The sequence below is a fragment of the Eriocheir sinensis genome, chromosome 26, assembly GCF_024679095.1.
Source record: "Eriocheir sinensis breed Jianghai 21 chromosome 26, ASM2467909v1, whole genome shotgun sequence".
Classification (NCBI taxonomy): domain Eukaryota; kingdom Metazoa; phylum Arthropoda; class Malacostraca; order Decapoda; family Varunidae; genus Eriocheir; species Eriocheir sinensis.
The window spans coordinates 1,569,240-1,590,591 of record NC_066534.1 but is presented as its reverse complement, the minus strand read 5'-3'; the positions used below and the strand labels follow the sequence as shown (position 1 = coordinate 1,590,591).

At 48.5% G+C, this 21,352-nt stretch overlaps 1 protein-coding gene across 2 annotated transcripts in view; it reads left to right on the top strand.

Moving 5' to 3' along the window:
• The window catches only part of LOC127003684 (TBC1 domain family member 9-like), a 49,526-nt gene extending 34,450 nt beyond the window's left edge, over positions 1-15,076 (top strand). For both annotated transcript variants that reach the window (XM_050870610.1, XM_050870609.1), the window contains exons 15-20: positions 626-1,308; positions 3,774-3,971; positions 5,174-5,336; positions 10,281-10,457; positions 10,763-10,836; positions 12,053-15,076. In XM_050870610.1, the coding sequence (XP_050726567.1) occupies positions 626-1,308; positions 3,774-3,971; positions 5,174-5,336; positions 10,281-10,457; positions 10,763-10,836; positions 12,053-12,661 (1,904 nt within the window). In that variant the 3' untranslated portion in view covers positions 12,662-15,076. The remainder of the gene's footprint in view (positions 1-625; positions 1,309-3,773; positions 3,972-5,173; positions 5,337-10,280; positions 10,458-10,762; positions 10,837-12,052) is intronic.
• Positions 15,077-21,352: the final 6,276 nt, after the last annotated feature.

Genomic DNA, 21,352 nt, shown 5'->3' with positions numbered 1-21,352 from the left:
TTCTCCTATAATTCCTTCCCCTTCTGTCTCTCTCCGGCATATGACCACAGATGTTGCGCCCACTAAACCAAACTTTCCAACTGTTCCCTTCTCCTATAATTCCTTCACCTTCTGTCTCTCTCCGCATATGACCACAGATGTTAAGCCCACTAAACCAAACTTTCCTACTGTTCCCTTCTCCTATAATTCCTTCCCCTTCTGTCTCTCTCCGGCATATGACCACAGATGTTGTGCCCACTAAACAAAACTTTCCAACTGTTCCCTTCTCCTATAATTCCTTCCCCTTCTGTCTCTCTTCGGCATATGACCACAGATGTTGCGCCCACTAAACCAAACTTTCCAACTGTTCCCTTCTCCTATAATTCCTTTTCCTTCTGTCTCTCTCCGGCATATGACCACAGATGTTGCGCCCACTAAACCAAACTTTCCAACTTTTAACTTATCCTATAATTCCTTCCCTTCTGTCTCTCTCCCGCATATGACCACAGACGTTACTCGACTAAACCAAACTTTCCAGCTTTGTTTCTAAATGCGCTGCCCCCCAGCACTCCCTGTTACCACACCAATGGGGTCAGAACATCCCCAAGTTAGAGCACTGGTTTTAATACATCGCTTTCATCCCCAGGGTACTGCCAGGCCATGAACATTGTAGCGTCCGTTCTGTTGGTGTACTGCAACGAAGAGGAGGCGTTCTGGCTCCTTGCGGCCTTGAGTGAACGCCTGCTTCCAGACTATTACAACACGCGAGTCGTCGGGGCACTCGTCGACCAAGGGGTGCTGGAAGACCTCATCCTGGACCACATGCCGGGGCTACACACACGCCTCTCCGAGCTTGGCGTCATCTCCCTGGTATCACTCTCCTGGTTCCTCACGCTCTTCCTCAGCGTGATGCCGTTCGAAGCTGCTGTGCATGTGGTGGACTGCTTTTTTTACGACGGTGCAAGGGTGGTGTTCATGGTCGCCCTGGCTATCCTGGGGGCTAACCACGCAAAACTGGAGCGCTGCAGTGATGAAGGAGAGGCCATGATGGTTCTGTCGGAGTACCTGGGCTCCATCACCACCCCTGGGAGCCGCTACGGGAGGAGACGAAACAGCGTGGCGGACGAGACCCAGGCGGAGGAGGAGGTTAATATCATTGGGGTGCTTGAGGCGGCTTACAGGGACTATGGCTTCATCACCAACCTGGCTGTGGAGCGACTGCGGGTGAAGCACAGGCTGAGGGTGGTGCAGACCTTAGAGGACGCCATGATGCGGAACACTCTGCGTACGGTTGGCCCGGACTGTCTCCTGAGCCAGGCTGATCTGAGGGTGAGTGTTGCCTGTTATTTTATTTTATTTATTTATTTATTTTTTTTTACGTGCATGCCTATAGCGCTGGTAGGCTCTCTTGAGGGGCCTGGATGGTGTTCGGCCCCAGCCCGTCATGGCGCAGGCAAGTGTTTATAGTGGCGCCATCTTCTCTTGGCTCATGCTGCCCCCCGGAACTCCTTCTTGATTCACTTGGACGGTTTCCTCTAGAGTCCGGGTTGATGGGTGGTCTTCAGGACAGCATGTGGGTAGTTTTAAGCCACTCGTCGGTGACTGAAAAATCCCAGTTTGGTGGCACCGGGCGGGGATTGAACTCGCGTCGTCCTGAACGCGGCGCCATCACACTATCCACTCAGCCACCGCCTCCCCATTATATTGCTGCCTTTAGTAATAAGTGCATACACAGAATCATGGGATATCCCTGGAAAGACAGTCCCACATCAGTGATCACTCTGTGGGACTGAATCAAGGCCTATTACCTGCATAGGCTGTGGCTGAGTGGTAGCGTGCTGGGCCCACATTCACCGCGTGATGGACGACGCGGGTTCGAATCCCCACGCTACCACCTGGGATTTTTCAGTCACCGCCGAGTGGCTTAAAACTACCCACATGCTGTCCTGAAGACCACCCATCAACCCGGACTCTAGAGGAAACCGTCCAAGTGAATCAAGAAGGAGTTCCGGGGGGCAGCATGAGCCAAGAGAAGATGGCGCCACTATAAACACTTGCCTGCGTCAGAATGGGCTGGGCCGACCATCAGGATCCACCTGGAAGAAGCCTTGGGCCGACCATCAGGATCCACCGGGAAGAAGCCTTGGACCAACCATCAGGATCCACCGGGAAGAAGCCTTGGACCAACCATCAGGATCCACCGGGAAGAAGCCTTGGGCCGACCATCAGGATCCACTGGGAAGAAGCCTTGGGCCGACCATCAGGATCCACTGGGAAGAAGCCTTGGGCCGACCATCAGGATCCACTGGGAAGAAGCCTTGGGCCGACCATCAGGATCCACTGGGAAGAAGCCTTGGGCCGACCATCAGGATCCACTGGGAAGAAGCCTTGGGCCGACCATCAGGATCCACTGGGAAGAAGCCTTGGGCCAACCATCAGGATCCACTGGGAAGAAGCCTTGGGCCAACCATCAGGATCCACTGGGAAGAAGTCTTGGGCCAACCATCAGGATCCACTGGGAAGAAGCCTTGGGCCAACCATCAGGATCCACCGGGAAGAAGCCTTGGGCCGACCATCAGGATCCACCGGGAAGAAGCCTTGGGCCGACCATCAGGATCCACCGGGAAGAAGCCTTGGGCAGACCATCAGGATCCACTGGGAAGAAGCCTTGGGCATACCATCAGGATCCACTGGGAAGAAGCCTTGGGCCGACCATCAGGATCCACTGGGAAGAAGCCTTGGGCCAACCATCAGGATCCACTGGAAGAAGCCTTGGGCCAACCATCAGGATCCACCGGAAGAAGCCTTGGGCCGACCATCAGGATCCACTGGAAGAAGCCTTGGGCCGACCATCAGGATCCACGGGAAGAAGCCTTGGGCCGACCATCAGGATCCACCGAAGAAGCCTTGGGCCGACCATCAGGATCCACTGGGAAGAAGCCTTGGACCAACCATCAGGATCCACTGGGAAGAAGCCTTGGGCGACCATTAGGATCCACTGGGAAGAAGCCTTGGGCCAACCATCAGGATCCACCAGGAAGAAGCCTTGGGCCGACCATCAGGATCCACCGAAGAAGCCTTGGGCCGACCATCAGGATCCACCGAAGAAGCCTTGGGCCGACCATCAGGATCCACTGGGAAGAAGCCTTGGGCCGACCATCAGGATCCACTGAAGAAGCCTTGGGCCGACCATCAGGATCCACTGGAAGAAGCCTTGGGCCGACCATCAGGATCCACCAGGAAGAAGCCTTGGGCCGACCATCAGGCCCCACCACGAAGAAGCCTTGGGCCGACCATCAGGATCCACTGGGAAGAAGCCTTGGGCCGACCATCAGGATCCACTGGGAAGAAGCCTTGGGCCGACCATCAGGATCCACCGGGAAGAAGCCTTGGGCCGACCATCAGGATCCACCGGGAAGAAGCCTTGGGCCAACCATCAGGATCCACCGGGAAGAAGCCTTGGGCCGACCATCAGGATCCACTGGGAAGAAGCCTTGGGCCGACCATCAGGATCCACTGGGAAGAAGCCTTGGGCCGACCATTAGGATCCACTGGGAAGAAGCCTTGGGCCGACCATCAGGATCCACCGGGAAGAAGCCTACCAGCACAATAGGCCACGACGTAAAAAAAAAAATCATTCAACTTAATATTAACTAGAGTTGAAATGCAGCGTTTTGGAGCCATCTGATTAACACAGAATCACTTAGGTTTAAGGGCACACCACCTAGCCTGGACCATGGGGGCTGTGTGGTCTGAATTTCTATGTAAATCAAACTGTCTCTTCCCCGACACAGGAGCTGGTGGTGTACGTGAGAGGGGAACAGATCCTTGGCGGAGACGACAAGGAGGTGCGTCAACGGAGCAGCTCAGGTGGCCCCCTCACGCAGGAAGGCTACACGCTGGGCTACGACACTTTCCAGCAGCTCTTCCTGGCCGTGGCGCCGTGGGGCCAGGGAGACCGCGCAGAGGCCCTTGCCACCAGCACCTTCAATGTACGGACTCAGTGAACTCGGCTCATTCTCGTACGGTTATATCAGGCGAGGGATGTGTTAGATGCGCCGACCAATTGTCCGTAGACGTAGTACAGGTAACTCTGGATTTCCATGAGTCTTGTGTCCTTGAAGAGGTGGCATAAATCCAAAACATTGTAGTAAATCCAACAAGAGGTAGGTTTGTACCTTTATTGCATACTGTATCACTCTGACTCCTCTCCCTCTCGTGGTTCCTCCTCTGGCTGCCCTTCCCCTCGTGGTAGCACAGCAGCGAGGGTGTTGTTGTTGTTGTTGTTGAGTAGCGTGGGTACTGTATTGTTGTTCAAGTGGCGCGCGGGAAGAACTGAGCTCAGCTGTGTGGCCGTGTGAGTCCAGTTGCGTGAGACATCTGGTGGACACTCCAGAAAATATCGCGTAGAAGTGAAAAAAATGTGTAAATTAAACATTTATTTGGATTTTGGACCACGCGTTATTTAAAAAACACATAAACCAAACTCGCGTAAATTGAGAGTTACCTGTACTGACAATAGTAATACCACAAGTGCTGCTACTGTTACCAATACTATAGTCTGTTCACTTAAGCTAGATTCCTGGTGCCTAGGCAGGTTGGTAAGCTTGCAGGTGATTGGCTGCTCCGCTCTCTCGCTAACACTCATGTTGGACCACATCTTGCATGCTGGAGTGAGACATGTTTCTTTATTACATGCCACAGCTCACCTCACATACGAGGTAGCCAGCTTTGGTTGACACCGTCAGACTCAGCAGTGACTGTAGAATCAAGATGTGTTGTAAAAACTCAACAAAACAAAAAAGAAAATGGTATTGTGATGAGTTGAACCGTGAAGATGTTAAAAAATGTTTATAACATGTTTTACTTATGCTCACTGTTTACAACAGTTGTTCATTGACTGCAGAAATATATTATTGCACTACATAGGAAAATATCTCGTGAACACGATAGTGTGATCAGAATGCAGATAAAGCTCCATGTATTGAAAACACAGAGTTATTTATAGCAACATGTCTCACCCATCATGCAAGATGCGGTCCAACATGAGTGTTAGTAGGGAGTGAGCCATGCAAGCTTACCAACCTGCCCACAGGAATCCATTTTCAGACTATCATGTTTCAACATTTGAGGCTGTTTTACCACATGTCACCTTCCTTCCTCTCTAACCTTTTCTCCTCCCACCCCCCCACAGATGCTGGACGTGGCGGGAACACACCTGGTGACCTTCCGTGCCCTGGCGTGGCTGTTTGGCGTGCTGTGCTGCGCCGACCTGGCCAGGAAGCTGCGGCTCTTCTACTACCTCCACCTGGCCTTCCCGCCCAGGCTGGATGAGGTGGATCGCCCAGGAAGCCCAGGTAGCTACAAGTTGAAGCAGATTGGTGGAGAGGGATTGAGCAGAGTGGATGGCTGTGGAAGGTGTGAGATATGACCTTACACAAAGAGGATGAGCCAGTGTGCTCACAACCGAGAGAGCCCGGGTTCGAATCCCGGGCAGAGTGGAAAAATTTGGACGGCTTTTCCGATACCCTACGCCCCTGTCCACCCAGCAGTGAGTGGGTACCAGCATGGCTGGGCGTTATCGCGATACTTTATCGCTGATAACAAAATTGGGTTATCGGCCATCCGCTACTTATTTAAATATATATCGTTATCTTAATTTACTTGTTAGCAACCAAACTAGCGATAATCGCTACTTTTTCCGCCTCTCAAAAAAAACATTGTCTCCTCCTACTGCATTGGCGGGCGCCCGGTGTTGTGTGAAAAAAAACTTTGGGGTATGAAATATCTTCTGTGAAGAGATTTCATACTTAGATCATCAACATTAAAACACTAGGTTATTTTTTCATGTAGACTCAAAAATCAATATATCAAAGAGAAAAATCATTTAACTTTGCCCAAAAAATGATTATTCACTGCCTCAAATTTGACATTCCATATTCGTTTGTGAGCATGCCATGGTATTGAAGGCACCCGGTGTTGTGTTATTTGGTGTCCCATTGTCAAAAGGTAGCTTTTTACAAACACTGGTCTCTCATGAACTCGCATGTTCAGACCAGTAAGCGTAGCCATGTACAGTCTCACAAAGCTTTTAACAGAGTTGCTGGAAGGCTGAATCAGACATAAGTACCACCATCCTTGCTGTTTCTAAGCGACACTCTGTACATATAAATACAACTACGTACAGAGTGTAGTCTAAAACAGCGAGATGGTGGGTAATTAATGTCTGATTCAGCCTTCAAAAGCAAAAAGCTTTGTCAGACGGTATACAAATCGCTTGCTGAATCTGAGCATCTTTGATTCTGAACAGTGTTCAAACTCGCGGCCTCTAAATAACACAACATTTAAATGTTCTAGTATTTCCGTCCATAGAGTGCACGTCAACGTGTGGTTTTCAGGTTTTGTAAGTTTTCTAAAATACAGATAATGAAAATTTGAATTCATCTAGGTTTTTATTTGAAATATCAATATAGTATCATTTTCGCCAATCGGACTTATCACTAGCTAGTATCGAATTGTGGATTTATATAGGTATCGGTTATCGCCTATATTTGTGTCTCCAGTTAATGAATATCATTTATCACCGATAATGTTTTACAATATCAGTTATTGGTTATCGGAACAAGGTTTTCTGTTATAAATGCCCAGCAGTGTACCAGCCATTAACCCTTTCCTTGCGGCGCGGTGTGGGCCGACTATCCCCTCAGGCACAGTCAGGCAGTCAATGGGGGCTCTTTTAACCTCTGTATCTCAAACTATTCATCACAGCTAAAAACCAAAACACCATTGGAAAGAGGAGGTCCAGATCTATAGGAGTTGGTTATGTATGCCTCTCTTGTGAACGTACAGGCACGTTCAGGAGTGTTGAATGTTAACATAGCGTCGTCGTGCGTGGCGATGATCCAACCATATTGTGGGAACTGCGGACATCTCTCCTTCAGACTTTGGCAAGGAGCATTGCCAACTGCAATATTTACAACTATTTGGTCAAAGAATCAGTCATTGATAGGTGAAGCTGTGCAAAATGCGCTATATTGAGCAAGAACATCCACCAGTTACTCGTCCATAGATTTGCGCTGAGCTGATATGATTTTACACCAAATTTAGTGATGAACACACTCTATTGGCAATCCTGTGTTGTGAGAATTAGTGTTGGAACACTCTCATATGTGGGAGATTTGAGTGCGGCTGGAGCCCGCATGGCGTTGCACCACCAGCAAATACGCCTAACGCCTGCTGCCAGCGTTTGGCCATGAAAGGGTTAATCGGGGGTTGTGTCCCGTCTCCTGGGGTCTGTTCCCTTCTCCTATAATTCCTTCCCCTTCTGTCTCTCTCCGGCATATGACCACAGATGTTGCGCCCACTAAACAAGACTTTCCAACTTTTTCCCTTCTCCTATAATTCCTTCCCCTTCTGTCTCTCTCCGGCATATGACCACAGATGTTGCATTAAACCAAACTTTCCAACTGTTCCTTCTCCTATAATTCCTTCCCTTCTGTCTCTCTCGGCATATGACCACAGATGTTAGCCGACTAAACCAAACTTTCCAACTGTTCCTTCTCTATAATTCCTTCCCTTCTGTCTCTCTCCGGCATATGACCACAGATATTTAGCCACTAAACCAAACTTTCAACTGTTCCTTCTCCTATAATTCCTTCCCCTTCTGTCTCTCTCCGACATATGACCACAGATGTTACGCCCACTAAGCAAAACTTTCCAACTTTTCCTTCTCCTATAATTCCTTCCCCTTCTGTCTCTCTCCAGCATATGACCACAGATGTTGCGCCGACTAAACCAAACTTTCCAACTTTTCCTTCTCCTATAATTCCTTCCTTCTGTCTCTCTCCAGCATATGACCACAGATGTGCGCCCACTAAACAAAACTTTCCAACTGTTCCTTCTCCTATAATTCCTTCCCCTTCTGTCTCTCTCGGCATATGACCACAGATGTTCGCCCACTAAACAAAACTTTTCCAACTGTTCCCTTCTCCTAATTCCTTCCCCTTCTGTCTCTCTCGGCATATGACCACAGATGTTGCGCCCACTAAACAACGTTCTCTCTTTGCTGTAAGGATGCTTAGCGGAATTTTGTTTCCTGTCTTTTTGTTCCTTACAATCTTCATTGCTATAGTTGAAAAAATAACATCCCTCATCCACTTTCAGCCGAGGTGGAGGAGGAAGCGGCAATGGAAGCGCAGGAGTACTGACTGCATGGAGGAAGACTCAAATAAGGAGCAGGGTCAGCCTAGACCTCTCCGATGACTCCCGGCCTCCCCCTCGGCAGCCTCCTCCTCGCCCAAGAGAGGTCAGCCAATCTGTGCTTGTTCCTTAACCTCTCAGCCTCTTGATCTTGGTTCTCTTATGTAACACTTTTTATCATAGACTTTGTACCTAACCTCCTTTGCCCTTTATCCAGTGGGACTTTTTTGCCTATAACCCGTGTAGCAATGGCGGTGGAGCCAAATTTATTGGCTTTACCGTGTAGCAGCGACGGCCATTGTAAACTTTACCGTGTAGCAGCAGGCCAAATTTGTGGCTTTACCATGTAGCAGACGGGCCAAATTTGTGGCTTTACCGTGTAGCAGCGACAGACCAAATTGTGGCTTTACCGTGTAGCAGCCAGGCCAAATTTGTCTTGAGAGATTTAGGGCGCTTTCACAGTCACTTTGTTTGTTTGATCGTTACCAATGCGGCGATCGGCCTTATAGTTTTCCGTGAAACTGGCCTATAAGGTAATGGCGGCTGCAGAGGAAGGGAGAGCTGTTGGGAGTGTGTGGCAAGGTCTTGGTGAGGCTAACCCTGCAGCCGCCACTACCCCATCGGCCCTAAGGGAAGGCCATCCACTGAGAGGCTGTCTTCAACTCCGTAACATTGAACACCCACTTGAAATACAGATCGCTTGTCAAGGTGAATGCAGGTGAGTGGGAAAATTTGGTGACTTTTCCGATACCTTATACCTCTATTTTTGGGGTTTAAATCATGGCACAAATTTGGCCTGTCGCTGCTACATGGTAAAACCACAAATTTGGCCGTCGCTGCTACGGTAAAAGCCACAAATTTGGCCCGTCGCTGCTACACAGTAAAGCCACAAATTTATTACGTCGCTGCTACTGCGGTAAAACCACAAATTCAGTTCCGTCGCTGCTACGGTAAAAGCCACAAATTTGGCCCGTCGCTGCTACAGTAAAGCCACAAATTTGGTACGTCGCTGCTACATGGTAAAGCCACAAATTCGTTCGTCGCTGCTGCGGTAAAGCCACAAATTTGGCCGTCGCTGCTACACAGTAAAACAAATTTGGCCGTCGCTGCTACACAGTAAAGCCACAAATTTGTCCGTCGCTGCTGCAAAGTAAAGCCACAAATTTGTCGTCGCTACTACAGAAAAGCCACAAATGTGACCCGTTGCTGCTACGGTAAAAGCCTGAAATTTGGCCGTCGCTGCTACAGTAAAACCCTGAAATTTGGCCCGTCGCTGCTACACGGTAAAGCCACAAATTTGGCCCGTTGCTGCTACCATGTTAAGGGAAAGTGTTTTGAAGGATTGCAGGGTGACAGGAAAGTGTATTGAAGGATTCTTGTAGTGAAAGCAAAGTGATAATTAAGATTTTGTCGCAATTTTTCGTGTATTGACCAAACTTTAAGACACCATCGCTTCTCAAATCGACTATTTCTAAAGGTCAAAGAGGGGATCAATCGGGTCTTTATAAGTGTTTTTTAAGGTTCATGGCACAGAAGAAGGGTCACACTACCACCAGGGTCATAAAACTACCCCTGGAAAGGCCTACAGCTCCTATGAAAGGCTCGTCAGATATGTGTTTCTTAGGTTCATGGTACAGAGAAAGGGTCACACTACCACTAGGGTCATAAAACTACCCCTGGAAATGCCTACAGCTCCTACGAAAGCCTTGTCAGATATGTGTTTCTTAGGTTCATGGTACAGAGGAAGGGTCACACTACCACCAAGCTCATAAAACTACCCCTGGAAAGGCCTACGAAAGCCTTGTCAAATATGTGTTTCTTAGGTTCATGGTACAGAGGAAGGGTCACACTACCACCAGGGTCATAAAACTACCCCTGGAAATGCCCACAGCTCCTACGAAAGCCTTGTCAAATATGTGTTTCTTAGGTTCATGGTACAGAGGAAGGGTCACACTACCACCAGGCTCATAAAACTACCCCTGAAAAGGCCTACAGCTCGTACGAAAGCCATGTCAAATATGTGAACTTGGGCGACAAAATGTTTTGAAATACGACCCTATATATGTCTGTGTCTATATATCCCCTCCATCTCTCCTCCCCAGAGTACTGCGACCCCTTGACCGGCTTCGCCACCATCCACAACCGTGATTATCGCCTCTATGAGCAGCGGTTCCTGCCCACTATGACCCAGGAGCAGTTCATCAATATGTGGCGAACAGTGTACAGTTTCTTTGCCTTCGAGACGGACCAGGAGATATTTACCTCCCTATCCAGAGTGGGTGAGTCAGAGGGAGAGAGAGAGGGAGAGAGAGAGAGAGAGAGAGAGAGAGAGAGAGAGAGAGAAATTCAGAAACAGAGAAGGAGAGAGAAAGGAAGATAGAATGAGAGATAGAGAGAGAGAGAGAGAGAGAGAGAGAGAGAGAGAGAGAGAGAGAGAGAGAGAGAGAGAGAGAGAGAGAGAGAGAGAGAGAGAGCATTGCCAGCACCCTTAAAATTTACTTCATCATTCCTGTTAAAAAATCGTGACACTCCATAATTCTGATGACAAGCATTTCCTGTCTAACCCAAATCAACCCTTTCCCAGGCACGCTGTTGCTGCAGATTGGAGAAGTGGGTCGTAAAATGAAGGAGAAGGTTTCCAAGAGCCCCCAGACCACTGTAAGTAGGAGTGATGAGTCCAGAAGCATTGATGAATTGGATGGTGGAGGAGGAGGCAAGATCCTTCGTTTTCATGCCTTGTGCTAACTTTTGTAATCTTCCTTCAGGAAACGGCATTCTGCTTTGGGAAGGGGAAGATGTAAATGTGTACGAGCATTTTGGAATGTGTCATGGGGGTGAAGGGAAGAAGTGTGGAGTGGTGGAAGAAGTGAAGCGACAGACCTTAAAGTGGTTCGGCCACATGGAGCGAATGGAGGAGAGTAAGATGACCAGAAGGGTGTATGTGAGTGAGATAGAGGGAGGGAATGCTAGAGGACGACCTGTGAAATGGAGGGATAGGGTGCAAGAGTACGTTAGGGAGAGGGAGGAAAGATCTTTGAGAAACTCTGAGCAGGCAAGGAGGGAGTGTCTGGATAGAGAAAGTTGGAAGCTTTTCTGCCGTGGCCATCCCCTGGTGGGAGCTCCTAGGGGCAGGCGTCCATGAAATAATGATGATGATGATAAACTTTCATAAAACAAAAAGTATCTGTATTTACTGCAAACCTTACTGCCCAGCCTTTGTTGATCTCAAGAAAGTGTTTAACTCAGTGCATTGTGGGGCACTCTGGGATCTCCTGCAACTTTGGGATTCCTGCAAGGACTTGTACAGGTAACTCTGGATTTCCGCGAGTATTGTGTCCTTGAGGAGGTGGCGTAAATCCAAAACAATGTAGTAAATCCAACAAGAGGTAGGTTTGTACCTTTATTGCCTACTGTATCACTCTGACTCCTCCCCCTCTCGTGGTTCCTCCTCTGGCTGCCCTTCCCCTCGTGGTAGCACAGCAGCGAGGGTGTTGTTGTTGTTGTTGTTGTTCAGCAGCGTGGGTACTGTATTGTTGTTCAAGTGGCGCGCGGGAAGAACTGAGCTCAGCTGTGTGGCCGTGTGAGTCCAGTTGCGTGAGACATCTGGTGGACACTCCATAAAATATCGCGTACAAGTGAAAAAAACGTGTAAATTAAACAGTTATTTGGATTTTGGACCACGCGTTATTTAAAAAACGCATAAACCAAACTCACGTAAATCGAGTTACCTGTATTATGAAATGGTTTGTGTGAGGGTGATTTTTTCTCATTTTTCTCGCTTGGAGGGACCATTAAGAAACATGATCCCGCTGTTACCACCACCACCACCACAGACCTGTTGGAACAAGACTAATACGAGATGTTTTTCCCACAGATCTACAGTGACTCCTTGGGCAGCAGCTGTAGCCATCCCAGTGACAACCCAGAAGCTGAGGCATGTGGGGGCCAAACAGGGGCAGTGCCGGCCGCAGCAGACTCACCTCAGTGCAGAACGCAAGACAGAAGGAGCAGTGAACTCGACACACACCTTGGCAGCCATTCCCCCATAGCAGAATCCAAGCCTCTCATCTCTAACCCTGATCCCGAGTGTGCTGTAAAATCCTCCCTGACCGCCAACCCCTCTGATGCCGACATGACCACCACCTCAAGACTCGATTCCAGTTCCAGCATCAGCGGCAAACCTTCAGAGCACTTCCAGACCATGCCAACGGATACAGAAGAACAGGAGGGACAGAACCAGCATCACACTACTTCTGGCACCCAACAACACAGCCCCGAGGAGTGCCACGCCTCCACTATACAGCCGCCTGACCGGGAGTGGAGTATATCGTTCGAGCAGTTTCTCGCTAATGTCGCCAACGAAGAAAACCTGGTCCGCTTCTTTGAGCAACAAGTGAATCTGGCGGAGGAAGTTCAGAAGCTGAGGACTCGAAACATGATCAGCCCGAGTGCCAGTGGTTCAGCGGCCTCCTCCCCCACCTAGCCGAGTCTCCAGTGCTCCCGTGGCCAGCCTGGGGGGAGCTTCCTTGATGTGTAGTGAGGTCCAAATAGTGAGAGATCTAATTTACAAGTAGAACAAGCCGGCAGATTGTGGATTGAAGGGGAAACTGAGACAAAGAAGTACAAATCAAATAGTATGGCCATTCCGTGTGCACAGCCTCATGTATTCATCTTAAAAATCATCCACTTGCATCCACTCAGATAACCTGGTGGAAGCGTCGATGGTACCAGCTCACACCCTCCGCTGATTGATGGAAAAGATACATTTCAAGTTGATTAATTTGTTTACCCTTACATTACGGCGATCGTATATTTAAGTGCGCTACCACACACCCCACCCGTACGAGGATCATATATATAATCATCACACTCTACGCTCCCTACGTTTCAAATATACCGCCAGTTCTTGACTCGGAGGAATGGTGGAGACATCTGGCATCCGTACACACACTCATTCGTCTCAGCCTACCGAAGGCCACAGATCATTTTACACTTTTGTTGGGAATACATCTGTCATGTCTTGTGATGCGTCAAGCAGTTCCTCTGTCCGGGCGGAAGTAGAGTGCGGGCAAATCTAAGTGGTAGTGACTCTGATGACTGCTGGGGTACTGACATTGAGAGAGAGAGAGAGAGAGAGAGAGAGAGAGAGAGAGAGTGGGGTGCTTCCATGCGATGCGTCACGGCCACGAGAAAATGCGCAATGTTTTCGGGTGTCATAACTTTTTTATTATTATTAGGAGAGAAGTTTTATTACTCCACCATATATACTACATGAATATACAATTATTGCAGAGAAGAAAGACACCATTTCCACCTCTTTCAAATACCTAAATTTTCCCCGTGCACACCATCCAGAGAAATACATCGCCACCCGTACTCTAAGGGTTAAAGAATTCTGAGTTTACCCAAAAAATAACAGGTCGACCAAATTCAGCAGTATAGGATTGTGTGTGTGTGTGTGTGTGTGTGTGCGCAGAGCAACAACATACATGAGGTGATTGGTCTAGAGGAACTTAACAGATTAGGGAAGTGTGATTTAGCATGGCAGCAAGACCTTATGTACGGTTGGTGGGAGGTTGCCGCTGCCAGACGTCTGGGGGAGCGTGTCAGCCTTCCTTCCTTGGGCATTCTCTCACTCAGGCTCAAACCATTTGCCAAAACCTTGTTGTTTTTGTTACGACTTGTAATCTATATATATCATCACGTGTATATGAATGTGCGACTGTGTGTGTGTTGCAACTGTTACGGAAGTGTTGATCTTCTGGCTGATGATTGGTCGGACCTTTTTTTTTTTTTTTTTTTTTTTTTTTTTTACGTCCACGCCTATAGTGCCGGTAGGCTTGCTTGAGGGGCCTGGATGGTAGTCAGCCCCAGCCCGTCATGGCGCAGGCAAGTGTTTATAGTGGCGCCATCTTCTCTTGGCTCATGCTGCCCCCCGGAACTCCTTCTTGATTCACTTGGACGGTTTCCTCTAGAGTCCGGGTTGATGGGTGGTCTTCAGGACAGCATGTGGGTAGTTTTAAGCCACTCGGCGGTGACTGAAAAATCCCAGGTGGTAGCGTGGGGATTCGAACCCGCGTCGTCCATCACGCGGTGAATGTGGGCCCAGCACGCTACCACTCAGCCACAGCCTACCCTTACAAGGTTCCGGTGCCGAGTCTTGCTGATTCCACTGTTAGCTCAGCACAGTTCCGTCGGCCAAAAGCACCACGTTTTGTTAAACATCTGTGTCACTGAGCTTGAGCTTCGACACACAGGCATACATTCATACAGACATACAGGCATACATTCATATACAGGGTAGGCGGTGGCTGAGTGGTAGCGTGCTGGGCCCACATTCACCGCGTGATGGACGACGCGGGTTCGAATCCCCACGCTACCACCTGGGATTTTTCAGTCACCGCCGAGTGGCTTAAAACTACCCACATGCTGTCCTGAAGACCACCCATCAACCCGGACTCTAGAGGAAACCGTCCAAGTGAATCAAGAAGGAGTTCCGGGGGGCAGCATGAGCCAAGAGAAGATGGCGCCACTATAAACACTTGCCTGCGCCATGACGGGCTGGGGCCGACTACCATCCAGGCCCCTCAAGCAAGCCTACCAGCACTATAGGCATACACGTAAAAAAAAAAAAAAGAAAAATGATATATATATATTACAAACTTTTCAAATTTTATCCCGAGGAGCGACATTTTCCGCCTCTTCGCAGCGCCCAAGTAAAAGATTCCCATATTATTTTCATTTATACTGTGTCTGTATGTTTAAGGGGAGATAGTATTAAGCTATGATGCAACACTTAATTATAACAATATGTATGCTTAAGTTACAGTTAACCTTTAATATGCACACACACACACACACACACACACACACACACACACATACACACGCACACACACAGGATACAAGAGGGATTGGAGGAATTGGACAGGGAAGACCTAGTGGTACGTGACAGAAGTGTGACAAGAGGCAATGGTAAGAAATTGAAGAAGAGCGACTGTAGGAGAGACATCAAGAAATACAGTTTTCCACACAGAAGCACAACAACATGGAACGGACTTGACGAGGAGACTGTGTGTGCAAAAACCATTCATGAATTTATTAAAGCCAAACTGGATGATAAGCGTTATGGAGACGGGACAGCACGGGCCTGGTACAGCTCTTTTCCTGTATTTCACAACTAGGTAAACACACACACACACACACACACACATTTATAATTGTACATAAATTTAAAGCCATTATGTCTAGTTAAAATGATTCAGAGTGAGGTTGGAGGCACCAATGTCCTACTGACGAATGTATTTATATACGGAGTCGGTATAACTCCATGATGGTTGTTTTCTCCTGTTGTAATTTCTTTGAGTCTATTGTAAAGGTTGTATTGAGCGTGATAAAGAAGAGGAAAGAAGGTGAGGTGCGCTGTGATGGCGGGCCGGCTATTCAGTCCAACACAACTGGTTTATAATTCCCCAACTGAAGACTTCCACAATTATTTATATACAAACCACTAAAGACGAGAAAAACATCTTGTACAGGTAACTCTTGATTTACGCGAGTCTTGTGTCCTTGAAGAGGTGGCGTGAATCCAAAACAATGTAGTAAATCCAACAAGAGGTAGGTTTGTACCTTTATTGCCTACTGTATCACTCTGACTCCTCTCCCTCTCGTGGTTCCTCCTCTGGCTGCCCTTCCCCTCATGGTAGCATAGCAGCAAGGGTGTTGTTGTTGTTGTTGTTGAGTAGCATGGGTACTGTATTGTTGTTCAAGTGGCGCGCGGGAAGAACTGAGCTCAGCTGTGTGGCCGTGTGAGTCCAGTTGCGTGAGACATCTGGTGGACACTCCGGAAAATATCGTGTAGAAGTGAAATAAACGTGTAAATTAAACATTTATTTGGATTTTGGACCACGCGTTATTTAAAAAACATGTAAACCAAACTCATGTGAATCGAGAGTTACCTGTAATCCGTGTCTGGGTGTGGGAGCAGCTGTCCTATACTGACCAGCCTTGGAGTACATTCTGCCATAATTTTTTTTTCCACGTGTACAATTCTGTTGATTATGCCATGTTGTTTTATTGTTTTAGTTTTTACTACGTACAATCTTAGGCAAAGAGAAATTAAAACCTGTATTAACTGATCAAATGTTTTATGACCAGTGAATTGTCTGTCATTTTATTTCCTTACAGTTACATATACGGTAATGCCTCAGCTTACGAGTGCCTTACTTTACGAGCGTTCTTATTTACGAGCAAAACAAAAATCACTAAAAATACCTTGGTTTATTTATTTATTTATTTATTTTATTTATTTTTATTTTTATTTATTTTATTTATTTATTTTTTTTTTTTTTATGTCGTCGCCTATTGCGCCGGTAGGCTTCTTCCCGGCGGATCCTGATGGTCGGCCCAAGGCTTCTTCCCGGTGGATCCTGATGGTCGGCCCAAGGCTTCTTCCCGGTGGATCCTGATGGTCGGCCCAAGGCTTCTTCCCAGTGGATCCTGATGGTCGGCCCAAGGCTTCTTCCCAGTGGATCCTGATGGTCGGCCCAAGGCTTCTTCCCGGTGGATCCTGATGGTCGGCCCAAGGCTTCTTCCCAGTGGATCCTGATGGGCGTCCCAGGGCTTCGTCCCGTGGATCCTGATGGTCGCCCAAGGCTTCTTCCCGGCGGATCCTGATGGTCGCCCAAGGCTTCTTCCGGTGGATCCTGATGGTCGGCCCAAGGCTTCTTCCAGCGGATCCTGATGGTCGGCCCAAGGCTTCTTCCGGCGGATCCTGATGGTCGGCCCAAGGCTTCTTCCCGTGGATCCTGATGGTCGCCCAAGCCTTCTTCCGGTGGATCCTGATGGTCGGCCCAAGGCTTCTTCCGGTGGATCCTGATGGTCGGCCCAAGGCTTCTTCCCGGTGGATCCTGATGGTCGCCCAAGGCTTCTTCGCGGTGGATGCTGATGGTCGGCCCAAGGCTTCTTCCCGGTGGATCCTGATGGTCGGCCCAAGGCTTCTTCCCGGTGGATCCTGATGGTCGGCCCAAGGCTTCTTCCCGGTGGATCCTGATGGTTGGCCCAAGCCTTCTTCCCGGTGGATCCTGATGGTCGGCCCAAGGCTTCTTCTCGGTGGGGCCTGATGGTCGGCCCAGCCCGTTCTGGCGCAGGCGAGTGTTTATAGTGGCGCCATCTTGCATTGGCTCATGCTGCCCTCCCGGAGCTCATCTTTAATCCTAGAATCTAGAGTCCGGGTTGATGGGTGGTCTTCTGGACAGCATGTGGGTAGTTTTAAGCCACTCGGCGGCGGCTGAAAAATCCCAGCTTGGTGGCACCGGGCGGGGATTGAACTCGCGTCGTCCTGAAAGCGGCGCCGTCACGCTATCCATTCAGCCACCACCTCCCCTCAGTTTACCTCAGTTTATGAGTGCCTTACTTTACGAGTGTTTTTATTACGAGCAAACCAAAAATCACTAAAAATGCCTTAGTTTATGGGCGGTGACTTGGTGTACAAGCATCCTGTTTGTACAAGTCAAAGGCACGAGCGTGTATTTCCTTTGTTGGCCGCATGACAAGAGCGATCAGAGCAGAAAGCAATGGGAAAGGGGTCTCAATCCACATTGTACACTCACACTAAGTCTATATATACAGCAAGTCAAATCATACGCAGGTTTGTGGGAGGAGACACGGCCGAGGCGTGGCTTATGCGTGACACTGCTTGGAGCCAAACTAGAGAATGTAGAAACAGGGATTTAGAGAAAACGAGGAAAGGCGGACTAATTTAAATCAATCACTTCAACATGCCCTCCCTCACACCCCACACCGCCGTTTGTAGGCATTGAAATTACAGTCACGTAATAGCACAATAAAAAGACATTTTTTCGTCAGTGGCTTGCCTGAACGCGCTGTGAAAGAAGGCGAGAATGCACATCCAGAGTGCACACACGGCCCCAACTTTAGTCACCCCTGAACTGGCGGGCATTTTTTTTTTTTTTTTTTTTTGGCTTCAAGTGACGTCATCCCGCTGCTCCGCCCCAAAACCGCCTGCTGTGCGTACCGGTCGCAGTTTTGAAGCAGAGTGACTTGACTTGGTATATATAGACTTAGGGCTGCACGACGAGAGCGCTCAGAGTGGAAAGCAATGGGAAAGCGTCCCCATGTGGTTGGAGTTGTTTTACGCTACCCCGTGAGGGTGCGGATGGGGCGGGAAAAGTGTTGACTCCGCGGGGTAGAGAGCAGGACATCTTCGGCTTTTCCTTCGTATATTTCATGAGTAAATAGTGTTCTGTTTGTTATGAAAGAAGGACATATATTCAAAAGTATCAGAATATTTGTATGACTGATATTATATCGCAAACTTTGCTAAAGTTAATATATATTTTTTAGTTTGTAAAGTCTGTGGTGTTTCCATTTGATTGTAAACGTACAGTTATTCCTGAAGATTCATTTATAATTGTCCCCAAGAATGGCAATAGACGGCAGACTGATGACAAAATATGGCATTATTATGAGAATACTTAACATATGCCATAAAAAAAATAGCATTTCTTGACCACCACCTTGATTTAAGACAAAAATGCCATAAATGACACGACCTGGTAACCCCGGTGTGGCTGCCCGGGTGTGTGTGACGAGTCATGGATACCAACCTGTCTCATAAATTAACTTACCCGCGTTACTTGTTATTTACTTGTAGATCAACAACGCTATTGTTTTGTTTTGTGATATACAATGCATATGAATACAATGGTGTGTAAAAAATGCATTATTTATTTCGATTTCTGTAATTATTGGTTTGAAAGTGCTGCCAACATTATTATGACGTGCGGATTGGTCCATCATATCTGTCCCGAGGATGGGAAGGTGACGGGGCGGGTTGTCCATACCCCAGTCCCGCGTATGGGGATGGGGACAGAAAGGGAATGGGGAAGACTAACACTATGGCCGTGAGACTACCACGGGACCACGGGAGCCCCGCCTTAAGGCAGTGTCACATTGGCCGTTTTCCTCTAACCGTACGTTGCGGCTACTGGCAACGCCCGTGCGCCCATCCGGGAGCGAGTTGTCGGTTGTCCGTAAGCTGGTGTCACACTGGGCCTTTTTCTTCCCACCGCGTTGGCGGCAGCTTGGGCAACCGGCAACTCCAACTTTTCCTGGTGTGCGTCACACACGGCCAAGGTCGGCTGCCCGTATCCACATCCACAACGTAAACAAAGCACTTGGTCTGTATCAACATGGCGTCGTCTGCTAAAGTAAGGGCTGTCGCGGCTTGTTCTGCCATTACCCAAGTTATGGACTTGTTGCTGCAGTTAAATGGGAGGAAGAAACAGTTGTGGGTGTGGCGTCCCTGTGGTTCCTACGCATGGAGGTATTAAGGGTGGAGAGGCCCACAGCGCCGAGCACGCTGTACTGGTGAGTGAAGGCAGTTTTCGTGGTCTCAGTTCTCAAATCGGCCGCCATATTGTTCAAGCCGTGAGGTACGAATACGAGGGTGGAGCGCGCCTAACATGGACACAGGACAACATTACTCCCGTTCTTACACCTGACACACGCTTATACCTGACACACCCTGATGAAATCTTCCACATCAAGGGCTTAGTGATCTCACCTGACCTCGTCTTACACACCCTCCCACCAAGCCCTTGCCATTACTGGTTAGTGTCTGATTTGTGAAAAGGTTGGAGCAATGAGCCTCCACCCTTATGCACTTCATGCATGAATACATTACTTTCAAGTGTTTGGTCAGATTGCTGGTGACGTAAGGTCAGGCAAGGTGATGGTAATGACTGCTGTAAAACAGATCTTAACCTCAGTAAGAGACATGAACAGTAGTTTCATTATCTCTTCGTACACCTGTCTGTGAATCAGCTTCGTAATTTATTAGTGTAAATATACTGTAACAGGTAAGAAAGTACTGTACATGACATCCAAGAAGCTCGGTAATGTATTCTTGATCACCCAGCGATGCGGTGAGGACAATTCATCACCAAGATGTGCGGTCTCCTTTACGCAGGGATGGCCCGAAGGGAATGCAGTTGGGGGGGGGTAAGGTAAACTATGACCAACTCAGTCATTTTATGACCAACTCCAAACTGGCGAGCGAAGCGAGCCATTCAGCGGGGGGGGTTTTAAAACTCACCTTTTTTAGGGGCATTTTTAAGGCCTAAGTAGGGACATTTATGAGTCTCAGATGCTTTTCATTTGCATTTAAGAGTATAGGCTAATAATTTTGGTCATGGGGGCGGCTGCTCTCCCAGGGTCATTAAGTCATTCTGCGTACCCTTGTCTAAAGTGTCATTTGTTGATATTGTTACTGTTGTGTTGCTGCCACTGCCAGTAATGGCTTATGGCTCAAGGGGTTTGTCGTTAGTGGAGCAGGTGAACTTGCTCCGGAGTTGAGGCTCCGGCTGGACCATCCCTGCTCTCCGAATGGACCCTGATCTGATCCCTTCCCACTGTTCCCAGGGCTTCCCTCCTGGACCATCACTCTCTTAAATAAAAAGAAAAAAACCCTTAAACTTTTATTTGACCATCTGAGGTGACCTCAGATGGTCAAATAAAAGCAGTGAGGTGGGTGAGTGGTGAGCGTGTTGTGGTTACGTTCTCGGGGTGCCGAGTTCCAGCCCTACTACAGTCTACAGGCAAACCCTTATTCACTGCCGAGTGTCTTAAAGCTATCCACATGTCACCATCTACTCCACCTGGAGCACATAATGTGCATGGAAGGATTTGGAGGATCACCCAAACATAGCCAGCGCTAACCCCTGCAGGAGGCTGGTTCAAGAGTGATGATACTGAGCCAGTATACAGTTCCGAATAACGCAGTCGGGCCATCCATGCTCCCTGATCCCTCCCCGCCTGTGGCCATTCCTGCCTAAAAAATATTAAAAAAATAAAAAAATAAATAAAAAAAACTCAAATTTTTGACCAACTCACTAGGACTTTTTGACCAACTCCGACCAAACATTAGGGGTGACCCCCCCCCCTGCTCGGGCCATCCCTGCCTTTACGTATACAAGTTAGAAAATTGTAAGCGGCAAGCATGTACTGCCAGGCTGCCACACGAACCCTCGTGAAATGTCACACGCGGACACGTGGTCTGGCCGGCTCCGGCCGCTCCTCTCTGGCTTGAACAATATGGCCGACTGACAGTTTAGTGGCTTCAAACCGCGAGACTCCATGCCCCCCCTGTTCC